Genomic DNA, 25558 nt, shown 5'->3' with positions numbered 1-25558 from the left:
CCATCAGCATCCTCCTTCCGTTGCCCCTTCTGCAAAGGCAAGTTTCGCACCGCAGCGGAGCGGGAACGCCACCTGCACATCCTGCACAGGCCCTGGAAGTGCGGCCTATGCAGTTTCGGCTCCAGCCAGGAGGAGGAGCTGCTGCACCACAGCCTGACGGCCCACGGAGCTCCTGAGCGCCCTCTGGCGGCCACCTCGGCTGCCCCGCAGCTTCAACCTCCACCCCAACCTGAACCCAGATCAGTCCCTGAGCCCGAGCAGGAGCCGGAGCAGGAGCCGGAGCCGGAGCCGGAGCTGGAGCCCGAACGTGAGGCAACCCCAGCCCCTGCTGCTCCTGAGGAGCCCCCTGCGCCTCCAGAGTTCCGTTGTCAAGTGTGTGGCCAGAGCTTCACACAGTCCTGGTTTCTCAAGGGCCACATGCGCAAGCACAAGGCCTCTTTTGATCATGCATGTCCCGTGTGTGGCCGTTGCTTCAAGGAGCCCTGGTTCCTTAAGAATCACATGAAGGTGCATGCCAGCAAGCTGGGCCCACTGCGTGCCCCGGGGCCTGGCTCTGGGCCTGCCCGGGCTCCCCAACCTCCTGACCTGGGCCTGCTGGCCTATGAGCCGCTGGGCCCCACGCTCCTCTTGGCCCCAGCGTCCACCCCGGCTGAGCGCCGTGAGCCTGCAAGCCTCCTGGGCTACCTGAGCCTGCGAGCTGGCGAAGCCCGGCCCAATGGCGAGGGCGCTGAGTCTGGGGCTGGCCGCAGCTTCGGAGGCTTCCGCCCCTTGCCCTCTGCGCTCCCAGCCCGGGCTCGCCGGCACCCAGCGCTGAGGAGCCTGAGGAAGAAGAGGAGGTAGTGGAGGCCGAGGAGGAGACCTGGGCCCGAAACAGGGCGTTGGGCCCTCTGGCTTCGCTGCACCCACGCCCAGGGGAGGGGCCAGGGCACTCTGCATCTGCTTCGGGGGCCCAGGCAAGGCCCACTGCCACGCAGGGTACGTAAGGGGTCTCCTGTCACTGAGGTTTACCGCATCTGGTCCCACTCTGACGCCACCACTCCTCTCCCGTCCCCTCCTTTTAAAAAGGATCTCGTAATGCACCAGCTCAACCCACGGCATATCCAACCCCTCATTTCCCCCAACATGCTGTTTCAGACCCTTAAGGGGAAGAAGGGTGGGTATGGGGCGCATGGCTCTGATAGGGTTAGGGCAATGGGCTCCTCTGATTTCCCTTAACATGTGTATTGCAGAAGAGAATGGGCTGTTAGTCGGAGGGAACCGGTCTGAAGGGAGCCGGGGGGGCCACCGGCAAAGATTGTCCCTTCTGCGGAAAGTCATTCCGCTCAGCGCATCACCTCAAAGTGCATTTGCGAGTGCACACAGGTGAGGGGGCAGCCTCCGGTGTGGGAGGGTACTGGAGGGCAGGAAGAGAAGTGAGAGGCTGACTACGACTTGGCAGCCTTCAGACTGGCCAGATGAGGGCGTAGGGAAACCCTTCTTTAATAAATCCGAGGGGGTGGGAGAGGCAGCGTTTCTTTCCTGGTCCCGAGGAGGTCTGTATGTTGAACGAAATGTGGATGGGGGTGGGCAGTGATCTCGACTCTGACCCTATCACACCCCTCTCCCCGCAGGCGAGCGCCCCTACAAGTGTCCGCACTGCGACTACGCGGGCACCCAATCTGGCTCGCTCAAGTATCATCTGCAGCGCCACCATCGGGAGCAGAGGAGTGGGGCTGGCCCAGGGCCACCACCGGAGCCGCCCCCTTCCCAGAGGGGTTCAGCCCAGACGTCTGGAGCCAAGGTGGCTCAGCAGCCTGCGACTTGGGTGGAGGGCACCTCGAGCCCCCGGCCTTCCAGCAGCACCGCGCCGGGGTCCCGTAGGAAGCCTGCCAGTCCTGGGAGGACCCTGCGCAATGGGCGAGGCGGTGAGGCCGAACCCCTGGACCTGTCCCTGCGGGCGGGGCCGGGAGGCGAGGCTGGGCCCGGGGGTGCCCTCCACCGTTGCCTCTTTTGCCCCTTCGCCACTGGAGCCCCTGAGCTCATGGCCTTGCACCTGCAAGTGCACCACAGTCGCCGGGCTCGGGGCCGCCGGCTTCCCCAGGCTGATGTGTCGCTGCCCTACGTCCGAGCACCATCAGGAGAGACCCCTCCCAGTCCTCCTCTGCAGGAAGGGGAGGAGGGCCCCGGGCTGTTGAGATCCGGAGAGGTGGGGTTGGGGGGTCAAGAACGGTAGGGAGCCCTCTTAGGGGCTGTTAGTTTAGTGAGCTTACCCTGCAGGAGCGGGGGAGCACTAGAGGTAGTTGGGTAGAGCAGCCAGCAGGGGGGCAGTGTGGGACCCATATCCCAGCCCCAGGTGGACCAGAGGTAAAGGGTATGGAGGGCATAGGGGGGTGGGTGGGCGGTATGCACCCAGCCCAGGGGAGTCACAGTGCCTTAGAAGTGGCAGGGGTGAGGATCAAAGAATGGGTTCCCAGGGCTGGCAGAGAGGATTGTGCCCCTGTTGAGGAGATGCTCTGCCAGTCCTTGCTGGTCCATAGGCATGAGAGTTTATTTTTGTACAATGGGTGGGGGTGGGGGGCACTGTACCCTTCTAAGCCCCTTCAGGGGTCCTGTAGACGTCGCTATTTTTGGTACGATTCCTGTCATCCCTGTTGCAGAGTTGTGTCCCCAATAAACAGGTGTCTTGAGGCACAGGGACACTGTGTCTGTCTGCCTATGTCCTGTCCTCCTCCTTGGGCCTTTCTGTCCAGGAAAGAGGCACCTCTTTAGGCACTTAGTTATCACCTAAAGAGCTTGGGTTTTACCCCCAGGCTTTGGCTTCAGCAGCTCTGCTGTGGGCCCAGGAATTGGCATTTAGCAAGTGGCCTAAGGGATTCTCATGCATTGTGGTCTAAGGACCTCTCATTTTCAAATCTGCTGGACTGTGCTGAGTCCCATCTTAACTGTGCCTAGCTTTGCCTCTAGACGTGGGTGTATTGTGAGAGGAGGAGCTTCAAAGGGTGCATTGAGTCTCTGGGAACCACTGTGAAGAAGGTACATTCTCTTAGGCCCGGCCCACACCGAGCTTTGGTTGAGGGGAAGTGTTCAAGTTAGTATTATCACCTCAACCCAGAGGACAGCTTCTAGCTCTTTGGACACAATGTGTGAGTAAATACATTTAATATAACAACAGGATTATAATAACAGTAATTACACATATAAAGTTTGCAGTTTCCCGCCCCACCCTCATATATTGGTTTGCATAGCTCCATTTCCTATGACCCCCCAGAATGGAGTCATTAGGAATTATGGGTAACCTGGCAGGGATGGGTCTTCTCAGCGCGAGTGGGGGTGGGAAGAAGGGGAAACACCGGTCACCCGGGGAGCCTGACACGAGTTGTGCCCTGGGAGTGAGCAGTGGCCCAGGATGGGGAAGGACTGGGCCAGGGATAATTCCCCACCTCCTGGGTATGAAGGCAAGCAAGTATGGCTACTTTGGTTCCTGAAGGAAGGCACCCAGTGGGGAGAGCAACAGAGATAGTGGTAGCAGGGAAACACGCTGGTCCTTGACCGCTCTGTCCAGGAAGCAGAGGGAAGGAAGTCAGTGCTCTTCCAGTCCTTCACTATGTCCCACTGCCAGCCCAGCCCAAAATGTGCTGAGAGGAGGGGCTGTAGCCAAGTTCTGGATTTTCTCTAGAAACCAGGAGAGAAGAGGGAGATGGGTTGGGAGAGGGAAGAGGCTGACTCCTAAGCAGTTGTGGGGAGGAAGGATGGTACATGCAAGAGGGAAGGAGTGTGGAGGTGGTAGAAAGGGGGTACTGACTCACCCAGGTCACAGAGGCGTGGTGGGGTCACTCAAGGCTCGGGCATGACTCTTAGGGGAGAGAAACTGCAGTGAATTAAAAGGAGAAGAAATGACCTCTTCCCTGTGTTCCATCTCTCTCTCACACACACCCCACCTGTCAATTCATGTTTTTCCTCCCAGATTTAATCCAAGTCCAAACCAGGTTGTTGGCATTCTCCCCTTTCCACCCACTCCTGCAGTATGCTCTTTATTAAAGATTCCTTTTCACTTCTGACCTCATGCCTCTCAGCCAGGGGTGGGGGAGAGGACAAAGGCAGACTGTATCCAGCCTATAGCCTTGCTGGCAGCACAGGCTCACTGGTTCCCCTGCCCCCATGGGTTGAAAGATTAGAAGAGCCCACCCAAAGAGTGGCTGAAGAGGTCACCCATTCCTAGCTCTATTGCAGGGACTTACCTGCCGGGATAGCCCCAAGATCCCTCCAGTGGCCAGAGTGGGAGTGCTGCTCCTAGGGTGGGGGGGTTGCAGGCTGGGGCTGTTTCTTGGTCCTGGGGACGCATCTCCGGAAGAGTCAAGTGTTTCTGGGGCTAGAGGGGAAGCTAGGGTGAGAGCAGGGTACAGAACTCCTAGATTACCTTAAGCAACCAAGCCGCTCCATCAGGGAAGAAAAAGCTCTATAGCAACAGGAAGCTGTGAGTCACCATAGCAATCCACTTGCAAGAGAACCCCCCTACCAAGAGGCAGGAAATCGTCAGCAGCGTCATTAGAGCAACCAGGGAAGAAGCGACAGGCAACTATAAGGATTGCCTTGGTGAACCAGGAGGGTACAACAGGAAGCTGAGGCAGTTTCCATAGAAACCCAAGGAGAGCTAGAGAGAGGTACAGAGGAAGTGCTTCATAGCAACAGGCTGCTGTAGTAGTACCCTAGCAACCAGATGGAAGGCTCTTTTAGCAATGGGGAAGCTGTAAATAGTTGTCATGGCAATGGGGCTACTTGGCTAGAAAAAGGAATTGCTCAGCAGCAAGCAGCCTGAACATCACAATGATGACCCAGCTGTTGGGGGGAGCCACCCCTTGAGAGGTGCCTCACCCAGGGAAATTTGCTTGACGTCCAGATCCCAGGCCTCCTCCTCGACGCGGGCAGGCAGGGAGCAGGCTCCCGGTGAGAGGCCCGGAAGGGAGGGGCCGGCATGCTCAAAGGATGACACGGCCACAGAGGCCCGAGTCCTGGCGGCTGCAGAGAGTGGGGGTGGGGGAGGGGTGGGGTGCTGGTGTGGGAAAGCCCTCCTGGCTCCCTGAAATGACCCTAAGTTTCATAGAGGGCTTCCCAATTAGTTCCACAATTTCTGGGAAGACATCCACTCGTTACCCTTCCTCACTTTGTACCAGGCTTCCCCAACTGTGCCTTCACTGTCAAGGTCTTGACTCTGGGGTCCACTCCCCAGCATTGTGGCCCTCACCTCTTCCAGTGAGCAGGGCACTCAGCGTCCGCTCCCCAAGGGCCTTGATGTCCAGAAAAGGCTTATTCCCAATGCCCATCGAGACCATCTGCTGCACTCGGAGCTCTAGGGAACAGAGACCCTGTTACCAACCTCCTTTTGCCCCTTCTCTGCTCCAGCCCTAGCCCTGTTAGGGTTGACTCTTGTTTGCTCCTAGCCACCTCTTATTCCTCCCTCTCCTTCCTCTGGTGTCTCTTGTCACTCTTTCGGGTGACTGTCCCGACATGGATGGAAATGGTGGTCCTCAACTTCCTCCTCAAACACCTGTCTCTTATCTCCTGTAGTTTCATCCTCCCCATTTACCATTCTAGCTGCCCAACTTTTCTTCTGATACAACTTTTCTTCCTTTTATCTTGGTGTGTTAAGAGCAAAACTCATTTTTACATACCTTCACAGTTTACCAAGTGCTTCCATATATATCACCTTATTTAATATTCCCCAACACACTGAGCTGTAGATATTCCTTTCCGTTTTTTTCATATGAGTGGAATGAGGTTCAGAGAATTTAAAAAAGCACAAAAAGCAGATGCAGGACCAAAACAAACGAGCTCAGGTCGCACAGCAAGTAAGTCTGTGACCCAGGTCCAGTGCATACTTTCTCTCTTTTGCCCAGCCATTTGCTCTTGCTTCCCTGAAATTTGCTAGATTCCTCTTTCCTTTTGGTTCACCTTAGACTACTTTGTATCTCAGCTTTCTTTCTCAAACCATATCTTGAATATTCTCATAAGTCATTCTTCTTTCTCCATCCTACACCCTGTTTTCCCAAGTGGTCTCCACACTTTCCAGCTAACCTGCCATAATCTTGACCCTAAGCACACCCTTCCCATCTCTGCCTGTTACCCTTGTTATGGGCCGCCTGTCTCCACAGCAGCTGAGCGATAGAACTTGTCCACTTGAGTTTGATCTCTGGTGAAGCTGCCTGCAGAGTGTATGCCTCTCGTGCCCGCCGCCGTCGAAACCACAGCTCAAAGCAGAGCCCGCTGTCCCCGATGTTTTCTGTTAGCCCCATGTCAGCAGTCTGAGAAAGAGCGGAAAAGAGTGGGTAAGAATGGAGTGAGTCCTGGCTAGATAGTACCACGTGGAAAAGCATTGCACTTATCCTGGCATCTGGTGGATGTTCAGTAAATGTTTGCTCAACACCTACCATGGGCCAAGTGCTCTACATTTAGTCTCCATAGCAACCATAATTTATAGAAGGGGAATGCCCAAAGACATGAAACAGCTTGCCCAAGGGTTTATCATAGCTTATTGGAAAAGGAAGGTTCAAACTCATGTCTATGTTATTCCAAACCTGGGCTTTTTTCTCTGCACTGTACTCCCCCACTCCACCCTCAAAGAGCTGGAACTAGTGTATGGGGACAAAGTCTAGAAACCCTGAGAGTCATGCCACATAGCCATAGGTTGCCACTGATGTTTATCTGGATAGCGGAGCTGTTTCCTTAAGGTAAGCCCTCCCTCCTTTTGGCTTCTTCAGTTCCATCATGTTAAGCTCTATATGCATGTCCTTTCTCCTCATCCCCAGGGACCATTCCTGACTCAAAAGGCATGTATGTTCTTAATGGGAAGGGCCCTCCTTTCTGGCTTGGAATGCCTCATGGGTCTCCTGCATGAACGAGAAGGAAAACCCCAAGAAGTAGACTGATGATGGACTTATATCACCCCGAAACCCTAACTGATGGTTGGTTGCAGGCCAAAGCCTGTTCTAGATGATGCAGATTCTGAACCTGGGTTGGGGTTGAATTTACAGAACATCGTGAGTTCTCAAGAAGAGCATGACTTCCTGACCCGTTCCTTGCCACCCTCCTTCCTGCAGGCATTGTACCTTAAAGGCCTGCTTGTAAACAAAGGTCTCAGACCCCCCCTCAGAGCCCTTGAGCTTGCTGAACAGGAGGAGATGCTCAAAGAGAAAGACATGGCGAAGGCACTTCTTTCGGCCACAGATGACGGTGAAGGGGTCCCGGTGCAGGAGCTGTCCCTGTTCCTTCAGGTCTGTCTGGAGAAAGGAAAAGGGAAGTTTATTGGCCCTGGAACCCTCTGTGTATGTTTTATGGGGAGTAAAAGTGGGATTTATAGGGCAAGGGCCTAATGACTAATTCTCAGAGTCAGGAGATCAGCCCTTGGCCTAGAATCCACCTACTGGTCACTGTGTGCAGCACACCTGGCCCAGCAGCACAGCTTGCCTCTAAAGATGGAAGGCACATTGCACAGCAAGGTTTACAGCCTCGTATGGGGAAGCCTTTGAATACTGGGGGCCAAAGCACCATTTTGCCGCAGGAAGAGAATCGACAAAGACCTGATGGGGAAATAAATCTATCCCAGAGGAGGTAGATTTCAGCCTGTTCTTGAATCTCAGGACTGGAAAGAGATTAGGTAGAGGAGAATAAAGTATGTGTTGAGTGTTGAGATGCAGGAAGAAATGCAGAGTGGATGGAGAAAGAGAAGAGTTAGGAAAGGAACAGGTAAGCACAGGCAGATGTAGGATCATGGGATATTGAGCAGGATATAGCTTCTTAATTTAAAGATGTGGAAACTGAAGCCAAGTGAAGTTCAGTGACTTGACTATGGTCACCCAGCTGGTTAAAAATGACAGCTTGGGACCCTCTGACCTTGAGTCTAGTTCTCTTGTCACCAGCCCACACTGCTTGAGGCCACAGGGCTGGGCAGTTTGAGCGGGAGTGACTGGAGCCTGGCCTCACCTCACAGCCACGCACTGCCTCCACAGCCAGCAGGTCTCTGCCCCGGGTCTCTTGTTCCCGAAGCAGCTGCACTGCGGCCCCAAGGGCCTGGCGCTCAGAACTCAGCTCAGGCCCCGCTTCCCTTAGGAGCTCCTCCAGGAGCCGCCCATACCGAGCCAGCTGTTCCAGGGGCTGCTGCAGGGCCCTGGGCAGGTGAGGAGCACTCTCTGTGGAGCCCTAGGTTGGGGAGGAGGCAGACAGGGATTAGGGGAAGGTCCAGATCTGGTGGGGACTGAGCTCTGTGGGGAGGGTGGGTGGTACTCCAGGCTTTGGGGAATAGATGAAGCTCAGATATACCCCAAGGTAAGGCAAAAACACCTTTCCTCAGAGAGAAATGCAGGATTCAGTCATCCTCTATATCTTGACACGGAATAGAGGAGGAATACAAATAATCCTTTATATTCTCTGGCTTTTAACTTTTGAAGTCACTTTCACATCTTTTGTTGTGAGGTCTTTTGATCCTCACAGTACTCTGTGAATGAGTTATAGTGAATTTTGCCCCCATTTACCAGTGTAGAAACAGAGGCTCAGAGGAACCAAGAGTCTTGGTTAGTAGTCCCTCAGGTGGACTAGATAAAGCCTAGGTTCTGGGAGATTATTGGCAGGTCACATTCCTGGGCACAATGCAGGAAAGCTTTTTCCCCCCGGAGAGATTTTGAGCTTGGGTGGATTTTAGGGCTTCCTGGCCTCTCCCCTTCTCATGAGGGTTGGAGAAAAGGTTACCTTGGTTGGGGGGCCGAGTGCAGCTAGAGCATTCTCCAGTTTGTGTCGGTGCTTCACGTACTGAGCGTAAAGGCTGAACTGGTCCCCCTGTGCCAGTAGAGAAGAAGTAAGCCATCCCTGCACACAGCCCCTTCCTCTCCTCCTCCACATCCTCGCTGTAGTCCAAAGGAGGGGCAGGGTCCCCAGGGAGCACTCAGTCCGCTAAGGGAATGGTGGGCTCCCATGGAGAGTGAAGGCCAGGCAGCACTTGTGGACAGGGACACAGAGGCTGAGCAGGTCCAGAGGGGCCCAGGGAATAGCGCGAGGCCCGAGTCTTGGACCACACATTTTGGCGGGGATGGGGTTGGGAGACAGACACTGAGAAGGAGGATCAAGTGGGTGGAGCTGAAACATGACCTGGAAGAAGGAAGAGGTTTTATAGGATCACTCACATGGCGAAGGAAGCAGGCCCCAATTCGCAGGGGGTGGGTGGCACAACCCTGAAGCTCCCGCAGGAAGTGTGTCCGATGGAAGCTGCGAAGCCTCTCCCGGACACTCAGGGCCGCAGCCCAGGTGCCCCGTAGTTCAGGGGTCAGCTCAGACCCAGGAGGTGGCACTGGCTCACTCAGAGTGGCCACATATTCCTGCTCACAGGCAATCAGCTCAGACACCAGACGCTGCTGGGCACTGCAGGTAAAACAAAGAGTGGCAAAGGAGACTGGGGAGTGGGAGGAAGTCACCACCCCAACAATGTCATTCTTTTCCTGCTGGGCAGTTGGGCCTGCCTCTGGGTACTGATTGGGCTGGGCTCTCACCTGATGCTTCGCTTTCGCTCCATCCGGGGGGTGCCTACTCCCCAGGGCCCATCTGGACCCCCGGACCGGCTCAGCAGCACGTGTTCCCGGGGTGAGCACGTCCTATCGACCACCTCGGTACTGGTGACCTCCAGGCCTCGGATCAGCACAGTCTTTGGTGGTCTGCCCTCTGCTTCTGGAGCCAGTTCAGGGCCCTCCTCCTCACAGTCCTCCCCACAGGGAGCCAGGGAGCAGTGGGATGGGGCTGCTAGCGGCCCGGGGCTGCTGGGGAGCAGCAGGGAGCTGAGGCTGGGTGAGGGGCTGTGGGGGCCCCGCTGGGCCCCTCCACTGCTGGCACTGTCTGCCCGCCGTCGCCGGTGGCCTCGTGGACTGGCCTCCTCTCCCAGCTGTTGCTGAATCCTCCTCTCCAGCTCCTGGCAGCGGGCCCGGCAGCGGCCCCATTCTCTCAGGGCTGCTGGGCTACCCAGGTCCAGGGCCAGGGCCCGCATCTCCTGGAAGGTGCCGGTGCTGGGCTCTGGGGCTCGCCGCAGGGCCAGGGCTGCCAGCACTGCCTCCCGACCCGGCCCCGCTCCTGCCAGCCTGGCGGAGCCTTCATCGACCCACTCATGTGCCTACAAGACCAAAGGGGTTGGGAATGGGAGAGGAAGGAGTGAGGCTTGTGCTCTCCCACACGCTGCCAGATGACAGCTCTGGCCTCTTTCCTGAGGGCTTGCCCATCACCTCCTGGTCCTCTCAGAACATGTCCCCTTGCTCTCCCAGCATCCCCGCCTGACCATGCCCTCTAAGCCGGTATGGAAACAGCAGCCTAGATGACAGAATAGCCAATATGTACATAGCATTTGTCAGTGGTTGGTGCTGCACTAAGTGCCTTTTATATATGGCTTGTATAATCCTCACAGCAGCCCTGAGAGGTAGGTGCCTATGGAGGCACACTCAGGCTCGGTATCTCATCCCAGGCCATTTAGCAAGTAGGTGGCAGAGCCAATAGTGAAAACCAGGGAGATGGCCACCTGAGTCCCTGCTTTTAACAACTATCCCATCAGTCTGTCAGGTAGAAGAATGAGGCTGCGCACACACCTGCTGGAAGAAGCGCTGCAGCCGCAGGGCCCGGTGGAGGCCACTCTCAACCTGCTCTAGCCGCTGTTCAAAGACATCCAGAACCTTCTGGGAGGCAGTGTCCTCTTCCAGGGCTAGGGCGTCCTGTGCCTGGGCCAGGCGCTCCTAGAGAAGGGGGGCTTCGCACAGATCTGGTCCTCTTTCCCACTCAATCCCCCCCTTCCTCCCGAATGTCTCCTCTCTCCTGCTCCTCTCCCCTTCTCACCTGAACCTCAGCACTGAAAGCCTGGAATCGGAGCTCTGTCTCCTGCAGGGCAGACAGGCAGTCCCCGGGCGCAGCGAAGCTCGCCAGCTGCTCCTCCCCTGGACCTGAGAGCCACTGCAGCACCTGGGGCAGGCAGGGCGGGGAGCAGGGCTGAGAGGGGGGAAGAGGCCTTGCAGAGGGAAGGAAAAGGAAGCTGAGGCCCAGCGCCAACCCCACCAGCCCAATCAGCAGAACCTCGGGTGAACTGTTTAATCTCAGCGGTAAAGTGGGAATGCTAACAGTGAATGGTAGTAGTTTCCACAAGGCCAAGTGAGAAAAGTAAGATCTTTGGGAAGCACCAGATGAAGGGGAAGCTAGGCTGGCAGGAAGCACTGAGGCAGGCAGGCGGGTTACGGATCCAGGGATATACCTGAAGATGAAATCAATAAAACTGGTGTGAGCCTGAGGCAGGATGAGGGGATGATGAATCGAAACAAGGGCCAGGAGAAATTTCACGTTTACCGAGCCCAGTGATGCGTGTGCAGGGTACCCAGGGATCAGGGTTGGAGAGGGCTCAGGAGGTGGTTGTGCGTGTGCGTGTGCGTGTGCGTGTGCGTGTGCGTGTGTGTGTTTGCACACACAGGCACCTGTATGCAGCTCTAGTTGCCTATTATGGGCTCAAGTGACTCACTGGTTCTTGGATATTTGACCAAAAAAGGATGGTAATTTTTTCCTCTGAAGAAAGGCTGGAAGGTGGGTGAAACTGCCTGAGGATAAGTCAGAATACTCCTAATTACCTAACACTTCCATAGTCCTTTGCTGAATTCATTTGGTTGGTCCTTACACCCCTGTAAGTGTAATTATCATCTCCATTCTACAGATTGAGGACTTGGGAACTCAGAGAAGCTTTAAGACTTGTCCAACCTCTTACTCCTAGCAGAGCAAGAACTCAAGCTGAGCACATTAGACTTCAAATCCTATGTGCTAACATTTGTGTGTGTGTGTGTGTGTGTTTTTAGAAATACATTTTTATTGATTTCAGAGAGGAAGAGAGAGATAGAAACATCAATGATGAGAGAGAATCATTGATCGGTTGCCTCCTGCACGCTCCACATTGGGGACCAAGCTTACAACCCTTGACCGGAATCAAACCTGGGACCCTTCAGTCCACAGGCTGACACACTATCTATTGAGCCAAAGTGGCTAGGGCTGTGGCTAACGGTTTTTAAACAGTGGGAGAAAACAGGTAATAAGCAAGCAAGCAAACACGCAGTAAGATATACCACCCCTTGGATACTGGAATGGAGGGAGCGAATATGCAGAAATCCCAGGAAACAAAAAGCCCTGCCACTACCTCCCACACCCTAAATTGACCCTTTTGTCATTGGCCCTGAACTGACCCTTCCCCTGAAGCCCAGAGGCAGGCCCGTGTTGTGAATTCACTCACCATGCTTGGGGTTAGAAAGGAGCAATCAGATTTCAAAGCCCCCTCTACTCCACATGGTAGGGTAGAGAGCAAATCCGTAAGGGGCTCTTAACCGTAGGTGAGAAGAACCAAGGTTTGGAGAAGCCAGCCTTATCCCTGAATCTCCCCCACAGAGAGGCCTTGGTTGCCAGGGCACTTAGGGCTTCCATTGCCCTCTCTTTCCAAGGGATAACACTGTATAAAGAGTTGAGCCCATGCCCAGCGGTGTGGCTCAGTGGTTGAGCATACGACCTATGAACCAGGAGGTCATGGTTCGATTCCCGGTCAGGGCACATGCCCAGATTTTGGACTTGATCCTCAGTGGGGGGCGTGCAGGAGGCAGCCGATCAATGATTTTCTCTCATCATTGATGTTTCTATCTCTCTCTCCCTCTCCCTTCCTCTGTGTGTGTGTGTATATATATATATATAGATAGATAGATAGAGAGAGAGAGAGAGTGTTGAGCCTGGCCGGTGTGGCTCAGTGGTTGAATGACCCATGAGCCAGGAGGTCACAGTTTGATTTCCGGTCAGGGCACATGCTTGGGTTGTGGCCTTGAGTGACTCATTGGTTCTTGGGGGCGTGCAAGAGGCAGCTGATCAATGATTCTATCAGTGATGCTTCTATATCTCTCTCCCTCTCCCTTCCTCTCTGAAATCAATAAAGACATAAGAGCTGAGGGGGCATGGGTGGCAGAATAAAGAGCTGGTATCAATAGACATTTATTATTTTTAAGCTAAGGAGGCAGACACTCCAGGATCAATCAGCTCTTCCCAGACCCCCTATGATACTGAGCATCTCGCACAATCTTTAAGGAGACTTGATCAAACATACAGAGGTGGCTTTTCTTCTTTGTTGGTCCTGTGATAGATACTATCTCCCTCTTGTTGAATCTCACACTGACCATGACTAACCTCCAGGGGAGGTAAGGAGAGAGGGAGGGCCAGTCAACCAAGCCAAGTTAGGAGAACACCATCAACTCTATCAGTGAAAGGGGGGTGCTGGAGGCCAGGCCCCCAGGTGGAGTAAGAGGTCTGGGGGTCCTGGTTTACCTGTTGGAGTCGGTGCAGGCGTTGCCGCTGCTCCTTCTGTTGCACGTGCAGGTTGGACAGGCACACAAGCTGGTGAATGGCTTCGTCTACCTCCTGATATAGAGTAGCTGGGCCTGGGCCCTCCAGCCTGAGGAAGGAGTAGGGCAGAATGAACCACTGCTTTGTCAAGCCCCTCCACCCCTGTTCCATCATCACATCCCAACAAGAAAGGTGGCACCGCATCATGGGTCATCAGGTGGGCCTGGATTTGAATCCTAACTCTTTCTTTTTCTGACTAACCTTGGCCAAGACATTTAACATTTCTGACCCACCAAATCCCCATTTGTAATCATAACTAGCATGCAGGGACCTTGTGAGGGTTATGAGATGATAAGTTGAAACGAATGCTATCTTGTCCAGATACATGCTCAGTTAGAATGTTCTGGCAGCTAAGGTTTATTGGCCACCCTCTGTTGTGTCTCCACCTGCCCCAGCACACCCACCCCTCCCTCATACTTGCTGCTGTGGGTGGAGCGCAGCCTCATCAGGATGGCACCCCCATCCCTCTGCAGTTCCGTCAGCCGGGGATCTGCCAGCACCTTCTGTAGGGGCTCAGGCATTCCTACCGCCTCCTGGGAGCAGGGAGCAGTTGAAAGTTGGGCTTCCACCAGAAAGTCCCCACCCCGTGCCCTGCTGCCCCATCTCACTTCATACCTCTCCCGCTGGCTCCGCCGCTCCCTCCAGTTCCGCAATGGCTTGCCGCACAGAGCCCAGCACACCCTGGCACAGCCGACACAACCTGGCCACTTCCTGAAACACGCACACAGGGATGGAGTCCAGGGACAGAGTGGAACCCAAGGAGCACGCGGGGCAGCCCCAGAGACCTTTGTGGAGGCAATGCTGGCTTCATTTTGTGACTTTGTTGCTTACTAATTGTATGACCTTGGGCAGGTCCAGGAACCCCCCTGAGTCTCAATGTCCTCAACTGTGAAGTCCAGATAAGACATCTGGGATTTTGTGAGGTTTAAAGAGATGCTGCTATGTAAGCACCCAGCATGGGCCTGGCACATTGTGGAGCTTAGTAAACATGAGGCTCCTTTGCTTCGTCTGCATTGGGTCCTCACCCTATAAAACCCTCCTCCCAGCCTATTTAGATCCAGGTCCCATGCACATAACTTGGAGACCATGTTACAGACCTCCTTTACTTCTTTTTCTTCTTCTTTTTTTTTTTTTCCAGACCTCCTTTAATACTTGGCTCAGATCAGGTTTACACCTCTTTTCTTTCTTTTTTTTTTTAAAAAATATATTTTATTGATTTTCCACAGAGAGGAAGGGAGAGGGATAGAGAGAAACATCGATGAGAGACATCGATCAGCTGCCTCCTGCACGCCCCCTACTGGGGATGTGCCCACAACCCAGGTACATGCCCTTGACCGGAATCGAACCTGGGACCCTTGAGTCCGCAGGCCAACGCTCTATCCACTGAGCCAAACTGGTTAGGGCCTCTTTTCTTTTTTTTTAAAAATATTTTTTTTTAATTGATATCCGAGAGGAAGGGAGAGGGAGAGATAGAAACATCAATGATGAGAGAGAATCATTGATAGGCTACCTCCTACACACCCCCTACTAGGGATGGAGCCCACAACCGAGGCATGTGCCCTGACCAAGAATCGGACCACTTCCTGGTTCATAAGTCAACGCTCAGCCATTGAGCCACCCCAGGCCAGGCTACTCCTCTTTTCTTGTATACACTTAGATTCATAGAATCAGAAATTTTATCACAATGGATGTCCTTTGTGGGGGAGAATCCTGAGGCCTGGATGTTGGTGCAGGGAGCAGGTACAGAAAGGCACCATCTCAGGAAGTGGGATACAGTAACTTATCCAACGTCATGTGGAACCAGAATCAGACTTCCTGACTCTCAGCTCTTTCCAGAACCCCAGTGATGCTATTTTGCAGTTCTTCAGTTGTTTCTGACATCTCCCACCAAAATTCACATGCAGCTTAATATCATATTAAGAATTTATTTAAGTCCTGACTGGTGTGGTTCAGTTGGTTGGAGCATCGTCCCATGAATGAGAAGGTCGTGGTCTTGATTCCTGGTCAGGGCACATACCTATCTGGGTTGCAGATTTGAGCCCCAGGAGGCAACCTATAGATGTATCTCTCTCACATCAATGTTTCTCTCTCTCTCTAAAGTCAATTAAAATTTTATTTAATATACTCATCCCATTTCTTCAGCAGCCCACTCATGGTAATGCACAATATTTTGCTCATGGTTTGTGAGCCACAAGTATATATTGTGGAATTGAATGGAAGGGAAACCACTTTTTCCCAACCCCTTATTTGTGTCTCAGATCTGCCTTGTCTCCTAGAGTGTTCTCAGCGGGGTCATTCCTGGCTCCCCGTGTCCTGGGTGGAGGAAGCGTAGCTTACCTGGTGTGTCTCTACCCAGAGGCTGGGAGAGGGCTCCCTGTGACCTCCCAAGTCCCACTGTAGCTCCTCTGGCTTGGCCACTCTTTTCAGATCATTCTCTGACAGCAACTCAGCACCCTGTAGACATATGAAGTCAGGGGGTTTCTTGCCCTTTGATTCCAGCTAACCTCTTCTCTCTCCACTACTGAGGGGCACTAGGTGGGAGGGGCTCAAACCTGAAATCCATGGAGCTCAGCTGGAGGGTCATTATGACTGAGAAGCAGCAGTCGCTGAATGAGATGGGGGTCTCCTGAGTCCTGAAGGAAGAAAAGCCCCAAATCATGGGCAACTGGGTGGCCTGGGATGGCCAGTAGGGAAGAGTTAGGATCAGGAGAAGTACCTGTCTCAAGGGGTTGATTACCTGAAGTTGACTGAGGACAGGAATGAGTGCTGGAGGCAGGGGAGGTGCCTTGCGAAGGTCTAGCAGGACGGACAGCCCCAGTGTTTGTAGATCAGGCCTGTGGAGGCAGGAAGAGCCAGGGAGGCAGCGTGTGTGTGTGTGTGTGTGTGTGTGTGTGTGTATTGGGGGAATAGTAGCACAGGGTCTGGCTTTAGTGTTACTAGTTTGCAGAAGTTAGTTCCTGGTATGTTTGGGAGACAATGGGCAAAGGGCCAAAGTCTGGAATGTGTGTTCAAGAAGCGGTGTGACCTAGCAATCAGCAGTCTGTATTCACATGGCTATAGGGTCACAGGTGAGGGTCTGGAAAATGAAGAATTCTTTGCTCTGGAGGGAATAAATTCAATGCCACCATGTAGCATGGTCCCTAATAGGTTCTTGGCGTTCAATAAATAGTTGTTGGATAAGTGAGTCAACGTCCTGATAGTCTAGGGCGGTGGTTGGCAAACTGCGGCTCGCAAGCCACATGCGGCTTGCGAGCCGCAGTTTGCCGCTCTGTTGACTAATGAGTTTGCCGACCACTGTCATATACTACCCCTTACCTCTTTGCACACAATATGCCACAATTGCCTAATCCTCACAGCTTCCAACTACACAGTTACATTTAATCTAGCAGTGGTTGGCAAACTCATTAGTCAACAGAATGGCAAACCATGGCTCGTGACCCGCATGTGGCTCGTGAGCCGCAGTTTGCTGACCACTGGTCTAGGGAGTATTTTAGGATATTGAAAGTCATCAGTGTTGATTTTAAGGATCTATGTAGGTATCCTGGGGGTTGGGGGTCAGTAAATTCAGAAGTCAATGACTTGAAATTTTGAGAAATACGTGTCCTAGATGTCAGGAGGTTAGTATCTTGAGAAGAGAGGGGTCAAAGTCCTCATGACCCAAGAGGTTAGTGTCCAGGGTGCCAGCAATGGGCCTCCGTTACCTGAGCAATGAGTGCAGGTAATGAAGAGCAGTGCTCAGCATGCCTCGGGAAGGTGGGGGCTCCTCAGGAGGGCACGGTGGGGTAATGGTCAGCAGAGCTCGCCCACTATGGTCAACCCCTCCTGAGGACACAAAATGGCCAGACTGTCCTTGCTGGAGGCAGGCTTTGGCTACCTCCCATCCACTCTGCCTCCCTCTGCAGCCCACTTCAACTGCTTCTCTTTTGTTGTTCCCTTTCCCTTCAACCACTGATGCTCACTGACCAGTCAGGACGAGGAATCCAGATGCCATCAAGTCCCAAGGTATGTCAGGGTCATCAGAGATGGAAACTGGGGGTGCCTCTTCTGGGATCCTATCCCCTTTCACTTCCTGTACAGGCTCCAGAGGTGGTGGTGGAGGGTCAGAGGGGAGCCCTTCGGGATCTGTGGGTCCTGCATAGACACAGACAAAGCTATGGGCCTGAAGTGAGACCAAGTATGGCTGTTCCGCTCCAGCCTCAACTCTGCTTCTCCTCCAGCCCCCTTTCTGAGGCCTAACCTACACTGGCCCTTGCCCCATTGGCCTCAGTATCACCTCACCTGCCATGCACACCAGACTCGGGCCCTTCTGCTCTCTCTCTTGGGCCTTCTCTTCTCTAGGCCCACAGGCTTCTGGGGGCTGTGGCTCCTTTTCATCTGCTGGAATGAGCTCCTCTTTCAGCTCAGACTCTGGCTTCTCCGAACCTTCGAGTTCCTCTTTAATCAGGCTGCCTCCTGGAAGCTCATGCTCATTTGGTGAAGGCAGATTAACAAGGGCTTCTTGTTGGCTGGTCTCTTCCTTGTCCCCAGGGTTTAGTGGGACAGGAACACTGTCCCCTCCTCGGCTAAGAGCCCCTCTGCCTGCAGCTCGCTTCTTTCTCCTGTTTCCTTTGCCTGTTCTCCGAGGGGTGCCGGGTGGTCCTTCAGCTCCCTGGCCCAATCCTCCCCCAACCTCCCCTGGCCTTAGGGGGCAAAATTCAGAGGCTTCCCCCAGAGCCTCTGCTGGGGGCTCAGATACCTCCTGGGCTGCTGCCTCTGGGAGGGATTCAGCTTCAGGGGGAGACCCAGGGGAAGCCCTGCTGCTGCTTCCCTCACCTGGTGGGCGTGCCCCATCCTGGTCTGGAGGCCCCAGGCCCTTCTGGTGCATCCATGCTCGGTGTCTCCGGTGCCGGCCCTTCCCTCCAGCACCCTTTCGGGTGGGTACTGTCCGGGTCCTGGAGAGGCCCGAGGAGCCCTCAGCATCCGTGGGGCTTCCCCTCATGGGCAATGTCACCTCCAGTAGCTCCACGTACTCGCCCTCAGGTCCTTCAGCAGGGGCATTGTGCCCATCCCCAGGACTCCTGGTGCCCAGGGAGTCCTCAGGGAGTGGAGGGCTGGGGAGCCCTGGGGGTCCGGAGGGCAGTTCTGGGGGCAGCGTGCTTGGCCGATGTCCTACCATGAGGTTTCCTTTGTGTACAAATCGGGGGCAAATGAGCTCAGCCCAGGGCAGCCGCTGAATCCCAGAGGGCGCAGAGAGTAGGCAGGTACTGAGGCGACCTGTTGGCCGGTCCTTATTGATGCCTTGTAGCCACTCAGGTGTGAACAGGTAGGCACTAGCCTCATTGGGCACAGGCAGCTCCTGTACACGCCCACCTCCTGGGGCTAGGCACTTCAGTACCAGGCGGGGTGCTTGGGCTGCTGAGGGCACCACTTGCAGGTAGAAGTCCCCTGGGCACAGCAGCTGCCAGGGAAGGGAGGCTAGCTGTACCACCACCTGCTCATGCAAGCAGAGGGGCCAGCCCTCATGGAAGAAGAGGAAACCGCTGTACTGGGCCTGGGGAGAGAGACAGGAGGCTGCACTCAGGCCTCTGCTGATGAAACCAACAGGAGGGGGCAGTTAGAATGGAACCATCCTAGGCAGGAGTGGCCTTATGCCTGGTGGGTTATAACCCCAGGGGAGCAGGTGTTCATGTGGCAGAGGAAAGGCTTGGGACTGGTCAGTTTTCCGGTGGTAGGAAGCTAATTCCATGTGTGGGAGTAAGAACTGAGTCATGACAAAGACATGGTCAGCAGAGACCATTGTCTTGGAGGACTCAGAGACTCTTAGGAGGTTTTATAGCTCAAAAAGTGAAGGATCTCTACTGAGCCACATCTGGGGGAGTTAGTATCTTAAAAATTGATATGAGGGGGAAAATGTCTGGAATTGGGTCTGGAGGGTCAGGGTGTTTGGGACTTGATATTTCTTAGGAGTTAATTTTCGAGAAAGATGAGTGTCTGTGTGTTAATATCTGAGGGGCTGTGCCTCTGGAGAGATCAGGATCAGGGAGGCTCCGTCTGGGTGGGGGAGATTAGTCCGTCTGCCTAGTCACTGGAGTGAGGCAGAGGATCTTAAGGGAGAAAAAACAGGAATGCACGATCACTCACACAGGCTTCTTGCTGGACCTTGGCAAGCAGATGCTTGGCGGGCACCAGGAAGTCCAGGGTGTACCTCAGCGCATCCTCCCGATAGGTCCTTTCCACTACCTGGAACACCTGGCCCAACAGTGTGGGGGCTGTTGCCTCAAAGGGCGGGTACAGGGCGGCGAGCGTGCTCTGCACACAGTCTTCCACTGGCTCCGGCTCCTGGGAGAGACAAGACCAGGCTGCAGATCACCCAAGCATGGCTCCTTGGGAGTGGGCTGGGATGGGGCTGGCTGTGTCACCCCGGGGTCCCATTGAGTGCACAGAGAGGGCACTCAGGAACTGCTGGCTGAATGAGCTCAGGATGGGAGTGGAGCTGGGCCGGTCAGAATGCACAGGCCTTGCAGTGCACTCCCTGAGAGAGCTCTGAGACCTTGGCTGTGGAGATCTAGGGAGAATTTGTTGTGCATGTCTCTGATCAGGGTCATCCCTGATTCTTAAGGATCAGGGTGATTGCACAGGCCCTCCCCAGGAGAGATGAGATGACTTCTGGGACATCAGGGGACTGAGTTATGGCTGAGAGCTCTGGAGGGGGGAGGGCTTTCACACAGCATCCTGCAAGCCCCTCCTCACAGGTCCTACCATCCACAGACAACCCCTCCCATCTTTTAAAAACATTAAATAGCAGTTTAATTTTGACTGACAATACAGTATCTTAGGCCATCCATTTAACCTCTATACCTCAGTTTATTTTCCTGTAAGATGGGTGATATTTTTGCTGTGCTAACAGTTGTGGTATACAACATTTAATTGTTTTATATGCATTTACATTTTTTAAAAAAAGCAAAAATATTAATTGTGAATGAAAAAGAGGCTATATAGCAGACCTGACAAGTTCAGTGGCCAATAGTAACCACACATGATACAGTCCCAACTGGGTAGGTCATGGTGGGTAGTCAAGCACCAGACCTATAGCTTCCTTAGTAAAAGGTTAATCTTTACATTAATAGAGCCCTGCCCATTGTTCTTGTGCATCTAGGATAACATACCTTTCAAATGCCAGAGTAATCTTCATTTCCAGACAAGTTGGAGGCATAAGCACCCTCAGGACAGAGCAGGTGCACCAAAACTCATTGCTGCCTTGTTGCCTGCATGTTATCTCTAGTTACTGTAATGTTAAATGTTAACTACCCTGAACCGTCAATGTGAAAGAAGTATATACCTCTCCATTTCGCTTCTTATTCCACCCGTTATTCCCCCTTCCCCGCTTGCTTTCTCCTACCTCCTTAATCTACCACCAGTGGGTTTCATGTAAACTCTCTTACATTTTCTCTAATTCTAAATGTAAATAAGGCAATGCCAAACTGCCATTCTCAGGAGCATTTTCTCAACCTATTGAGATCTTGCTTCCAGGCATGTCCTCAGTTTGGCTCAAATAAACTCTTTAAAAATTATTTTTTATTAAATTTTTAAAATTAAATTTACTGGGGTGACATTGGTTAATAAAATTATATAGGTTTCAGGTATATAATTCTATATCATCTGTAAATTATGTGTTTACCATCCCAAGTCAAGTCTCCTTCCATCACCATTTATCCCCCCTTCACCCTCTTCCACTTCCCTCTACCCTCTCTTCCCTCTGGTAATCACCATACTGTTATCCAGGAGTCTTTTTTTCCTTTGCTTAATCCCTTCAACCTTCTCACTCATCCCCCAACTTCCTCCCCTCTAGCAGAGACCCCCATCAAAAGAGGTGGTGCCACCACCCATGAGTCATATGCTAGAGATGGTTGTTGGATGGGAGGGAGGACTAGAGGGCTGTGTATCTTGAATCTTTCTAGCACCCTCTCTCCCCTCTCCCAGAGTGGCTGTGAAGCAATCACCCATTCCAGAGCATATGGGATTGGGTTACAAAGAACTGGGTGGGGACAGTTGAAACAGGAAAAAGTCACAAAAGGAACATGTGGGGAAGGGAGAAGCAAGTCTTGATGGGTATGTATTGGAGCTGAAATCTTTTCTGATTTCAGCAGGATTCTCTCTGCCCATCTCCACCTGGAGCCACAGTCTCAAAAGACTCAGCCCTACTTCCTCCAAACTCACCTCCTAAGTGAATTAATGGGTTATCTTTCTCCATCCCACACTCTAAACAGCTACCCTTCAGGCAAACTTATTTCTCCTTCAAGATGGCTTTGAAGTTCCTTTTACCAGATTTAACTGCTGTAAATGCGCAAGGAGATGCTCACTGCAGAGTTTTTCCTAGTTCTTTACCTACCCGATCCCCAGCCCCGCATTTGCCCTGAAGACAAAACTGCATACCATTTTGCTTTGGGTCCCTCCAGCCAGAGTTGCCAGCCAGTCCTGACCATGAGAAGCTAGGGCAGCTACTCCAGAGAGGGCCATTCCGTGCGTCACACAGAGACCCAGCCCCAAGGTGTGTGGGCGAGCAGACAGACCCCCAGTGTTCCGGGGACTCGGCCAGCGCAGTGAACGTGGGAGGGGAGAGGGGGGAGGTGGGCGGGGGGAGGGGAGAGGAGGCAGAGTGCGCCGTCCGCTCTGAGGCCAGCAGCGGGGAGCGGGGCGCTAGAGCTGGAGTAGCGAGGCAGCTGCAACCCATTAGGGGCGGTGAGCTCATGGCTGAGAGAGAGTCTCAGCCACAGGAAACGACACCGGCGGGAGGGGAGGAGGGGTCTGGGGTGGGAGGCGGTGGGCAGGAGCATCGAGACCAGGCCTCTAGCAGGCCGGGACCAAAGAAGAGACCAGAGAGACTGAGTCAGCTCTCCCTGGCCCAGTTCCTCTTTCTTCTCGCTCCAGCCTCTCTGCCAGGGGGTGCCCTTCCTTTGGTAGAGGAGCAGCCCCGGTAGTGCTCCTCCCCCTTCTCCACTCCCCGCAGGGAGCGCCTCCCCGGCAGGGCCTCTCCCCCTCCTCCCCTCTCTGCAGTGAGCACCCCTTAGGCCGTGTCCCCCTACCCCACCCCCACAGTGGAAGCTCCCTGGCAGCGCCCACTGCAGTAATTCTTCAGAGAATACTTCTGGAGTGAAAGTTCGCAGGACAGTGACCACTCCTGTTGGTATGGGCTTCCCCTTAACTATGCCCTCCTGCTTCCCGTGCCCTGAGTGGCTGCTGCCAGGATCCCCTACCCCCTACAGGGAGCTCCCTCCTCTTTGCAACGGGAATGCCCTAACACTGATTCTGTTCCCTGCAGCGTGAGCTGGGGACACCCCCCTCCCCCAATCTCTTGTCTGCTCTAACAGCGTCACGCCCCCTGGCACTGTGAGCCCCCCTCCCCATTCTGTCCACTATCCCGAGGCAACCTCTCTTCTCCGCGGGAATTTCCCTCTTCGGTTTTCTGTCCCTGGCCCTAGCCCAGGCTCAGCTGCCGCCGGTCCCCCAGGGCCGGATGGGTGGGTCCGGTTCACCGGGCTGGGGACTGGGATGGAAAATGGTAGTTCCAGGCAGGTCAGTTCTCATGACCTGAGGCCGGCCCCTTGCAGGGCCGCTGCAGCACCCAAGCCGTAGGAGGGACCCGGAGGGGGAGGGAAGGTCCTGCAAAGGAAGGCACAGGTCAGGACAGAGGAGGACGAGGGGAGGTGTGTGGATTAGGGGAGAGACCAAAGGGAGGATGGGGGAAGGGGCGGGGAAGAGGAGGAAGAAAGAAAGGGTAAGGGCAGTACCCGGTGGGGACCGAGCCAGACAGCGGGGCAGACAGATCAAAGAAAAGAAAGGGGGATGGGAGGGGAGTCCCAGGAGCGCTCCGCAGCCCAGAGCAGGCGTCAGAGGCGCCCACTGGGGGCAGGCGGAGGGGACCCGGGGGTGGCGATGCGGGACTCACCATGGCTCGGCGCGGTTTCGCGTCCGACGCTCGGGCCGGCGGGCGGGGCCGGGCGCGCCGCCGCCTCCGTCCCGCCGCTCGCGTCTCCCGGGTCTGGCGGGAGGACAGCTCCGGCCGCGGCGCACGGCGGCTCGGCTCCCAGGCCGCGGGGCCCCGCCAGGGAGGACTGAGACGGCCGCCCGCCCCGCCTCCCAGCGCCCGCCCGGCTCCGCGCCGACCCCCTGCCGGGACTCGCGGGCCCCGACCCCCTCTCCCGCGGAGCCTCTCCCCGACTCCCCCGGCCGGTCGGCCTGGCTCTCCCGCAGCCCTCTCCCTCCTTCGCACCCCCTCCCCCCAGGGTAGCTGCGACCCTGACCCGGGAGGCCCGCCTAGCCGAAGATGCCCTTCTTTTCCCGCCACCGCCTCGCTCTCTGCGGGACACTCCAGAGGCTGGGGCGTCCGTGAAGTCCCTGAGATCCTCAGCCCAGGACTGGGGTCGGTGGGCGGCCGGAAGCCTCCGTCTCTAACTCGCCTGGGAACCTCTTCTCCCTTCAGTTGCCAGACTTGGGCAGAACCTGGGGCTCAGAAGAGACCCCCCTCCCCAACCCCTGCCCGCCTTGGGTGGAGCGGAGGGCAGGGAAGTCAGGGGATTCCTCCCACCCTCTGGGTCTTGCGGGCCCTCCTCTTTCCCTGCTCTCCTCAGTCCTCGAACGTTCGGGCTCTGACAATGGGCTCCTCTGTTCGGCCTGGGGATGGCGGAGGCGTGGGGGGCTGTGAAGGCTTGGGGTGGGCACCGTGGCTGAAGGGGGGCAGGGTCCGGGGATCAGGATCCTCCCGGAAGGGAGTGCACTGCTGGGAACATTTTCTGAGTCTTTTGTTGGTCGCTGTCCTATCCTCTCCGCACGTCCTTCCTACCTCTCCCACTTCTGCTAGCGGAGGGGAGACAGCAGAACCCCAATCAGACCCCATAATTTGACACTGGATATCAGACCCTTCCTTCTTGCGGGATGGTAATAGTCTCCCAGAGTCACTGGGGCTCCTAGTGGTGGGGATGGCTCTCTGACCCAGTAGACAAAGCGGGGGAGGGGTTGGGTAGACCAATGAAGAAAGTTCTAGCCTCACCCACCCTTCCTGGAGCCTGGATGGGAACTGAAGACCCAGTTAGGCTCCCCCAGGAGGGTTAGGGGAGGTTTAGGCATAGATGGGAGATGTCTTGTCCCTCCTCTGAGCAGGGGCGGGCGGGGTGGGGGTGGAGCTTCCAAAGGGTGGGCTTTTGAGAGGAGCTCAGAAAGCAAAATAGTTCCTAGAGAAGGGCCGGAGGGCCTGTGCCGCTGAGGATAGGGGGTGACGTGTGGGAAGCGTCTGCCCAGGGGACAGAACTCCCATGAAGCCAGGAGGCCGGAGCTTCTGGGCAGTCGCCGGAACAGCGGGAGAGTAGGACATCGCTTAATGTGGTGACTCTTCTCTCACCTCCTCAGAAAGTTAAACCCCACCCATTCTCCACTCCACTGGGTTTAGAAAAGAGGAGAGAGAAAATGTTCATTTTATTTGTAGGCAAGATCCCTCTGCTCCATAGTGGCAAAAGATTAATCTAAGGCCACAAACCCTAGTGACCATCTTTCCAGGAGAGTTAGAAGCAGGGAGTTGGAGCTCTTTTCTGTCCATGGGTTATGGGGCCCTGAGTCAGGAAGACTCTTCAGCTTCCTTAGGATTTGTGCCTGGGAACCGGGAGAGTGTGCCGTTGCTACCCCCTGGTGTCCACTGGGTAAACGCTGCCCAGTAGCTGGTTACCCAGGCCAGTACTTAGGTGCATTCGAAAATCAACCTACAACTTTTGACTCCCCCAAAACTTGTTTCTGAGTACCAGAGGGGGATTGGTTCCAGGAACCCCCACCAATACCAAAATCCATGGATGCGCAAGTCTCCTATATAAAATGGCAGAAGAATGCAATTTGAATCCTTACACTCCCAACCATGGATGGAAAACAGTACAGGTATTTATGGGGGGAAAAATCCAAGTACAAGTGGATGGGAAGTTCAAACCTGTGTTGCTCAAGAGTCAACAGTATTATGAACCTTATTCACTTGCTTCAAATCCAACTCACCTATTCCCAGTATTGAGGCATTATGAACCTTCCCTTACCTGGTCTTAAATTCCGTATACTCAAGCAAATTGGGAAACAGTTGGTAGAGCCTAAATTAGAAAGTGGAATATAAATTAAACTGGTTGTGGGAGTCCATGAACTT

At 54.5% G+C, this 25558-nt stretch overlaps 2 protein-coding genes across 7 annotated transcripts; one reads left to right on the top strand and one right to left on the bottom strand.

The window, feature by feature from the left end:
- Positions 1-3: 3 nt before the first annotated feature.
- On the top strand, positions 4-2676 carry ZNF219 (zinc finger protein 219; the record flags this gene model as incomplete). The annotated part of the gene is given in 5 exon segments (XM_080648147.1): positions 4-804; positions 807-975; positions 1230-1276; positions 1278-1362; positions 1611-2676. Coding segments are annotated over 5 exon segments (1704 nt in total), but the record flags the coding sequence as incomplete, so codon positions are not given.
- A 445-nt stretch (positions 2677-3121) lies between these two features.
- On the bottom strand, positions 3122-23473 carry ARHGEF40 (Rho guanine nucleotide exchange factor 40). Of its 6 annotated transcripts, none has more exons than XM_080687315.1 (24): positions 23333-23473; positions 19528-19725; positions 17686-18937; positions 17371-17538; positions 17109-17229; positions 16145-16241; positions 15960-16040; positions 15745-15861; positions 14023-14118; positions 13825-13940; positions 13330-13456; positions 10834-10956; positions 10590-10733; positions 9513-10123; positions 9150-9384; positions 8719-8805; positions 7957-8172; positions 7083-7253; positions 6101-6278; positions 5222-5326; positions 4852-4995; positions 4218-4348; positions 3786-3847; positions 3122-3651 (listed from the first exon to the last, which is right to left on the bottom strand). In XM_080687315.1, the coding sequence occupies exons 1-23, from the start codon at positions 23333-23335 to the stop codon at positions 3791-3793; spliced, it is 4578 nt and encodes a 1525-aa protein (XP_080543441.1). In that variant the 5' UTR covers positions 23336-23473; the 3' UTR covers positions 3122-3651; positions 3786-3790. The 6 variants fall into 6 exon arrangements, with proteins under 6 accessions (XP_080543441.1, XP_080543438.1, XP_080543442.1 ...); XM_080687312.1 differs by having other exon boundaries at positions 3786-3832; positions 23333-23429; XM_080687316.1 differs by having other exon boundaries at positions 18220-18937; positions 23333-23429.
- Between the last annotated feature and the right edge of the window lie 2085 nt (positions 23474-25558).

This window comes from Plecotus auritus (assembly GCF_963455305.1).
Source record: "Plecotus auritus genome assembly, chromosome: 1".
Classification (NCBI taxonomy): Eukaryota; Metazoa; Chordata; class Mammalia; order Chiroptera; family Vespertilionidae; genus Plecotus; species Plecotus auritus.
Note: the sequence above shows the minus strand (reverse complement) of the source record. Positions and strands in the feature narration are given on the sequence as shown.

Bases quoted from the DNA above. Each gene is read 5' to 3' on its own strand.
- ARHGEF40 (XM_080687315.1), bottom strand. The intron at 14,119-15,744 runs GTAAGCTACGCT...TGCGTGTTTCAG, and splicing joins TCTGGGTAGAGACACACCAG to GAAGTGGCCAGGTTGTGTCG. The intron at 7,254-7,956 runs GTGAGGCCAGGC...TCCTTTCTCCAG, and splicing joins AGGCAGTGCGTGGCTGTGAG to ACAGACCTGAAGGAACAGGG.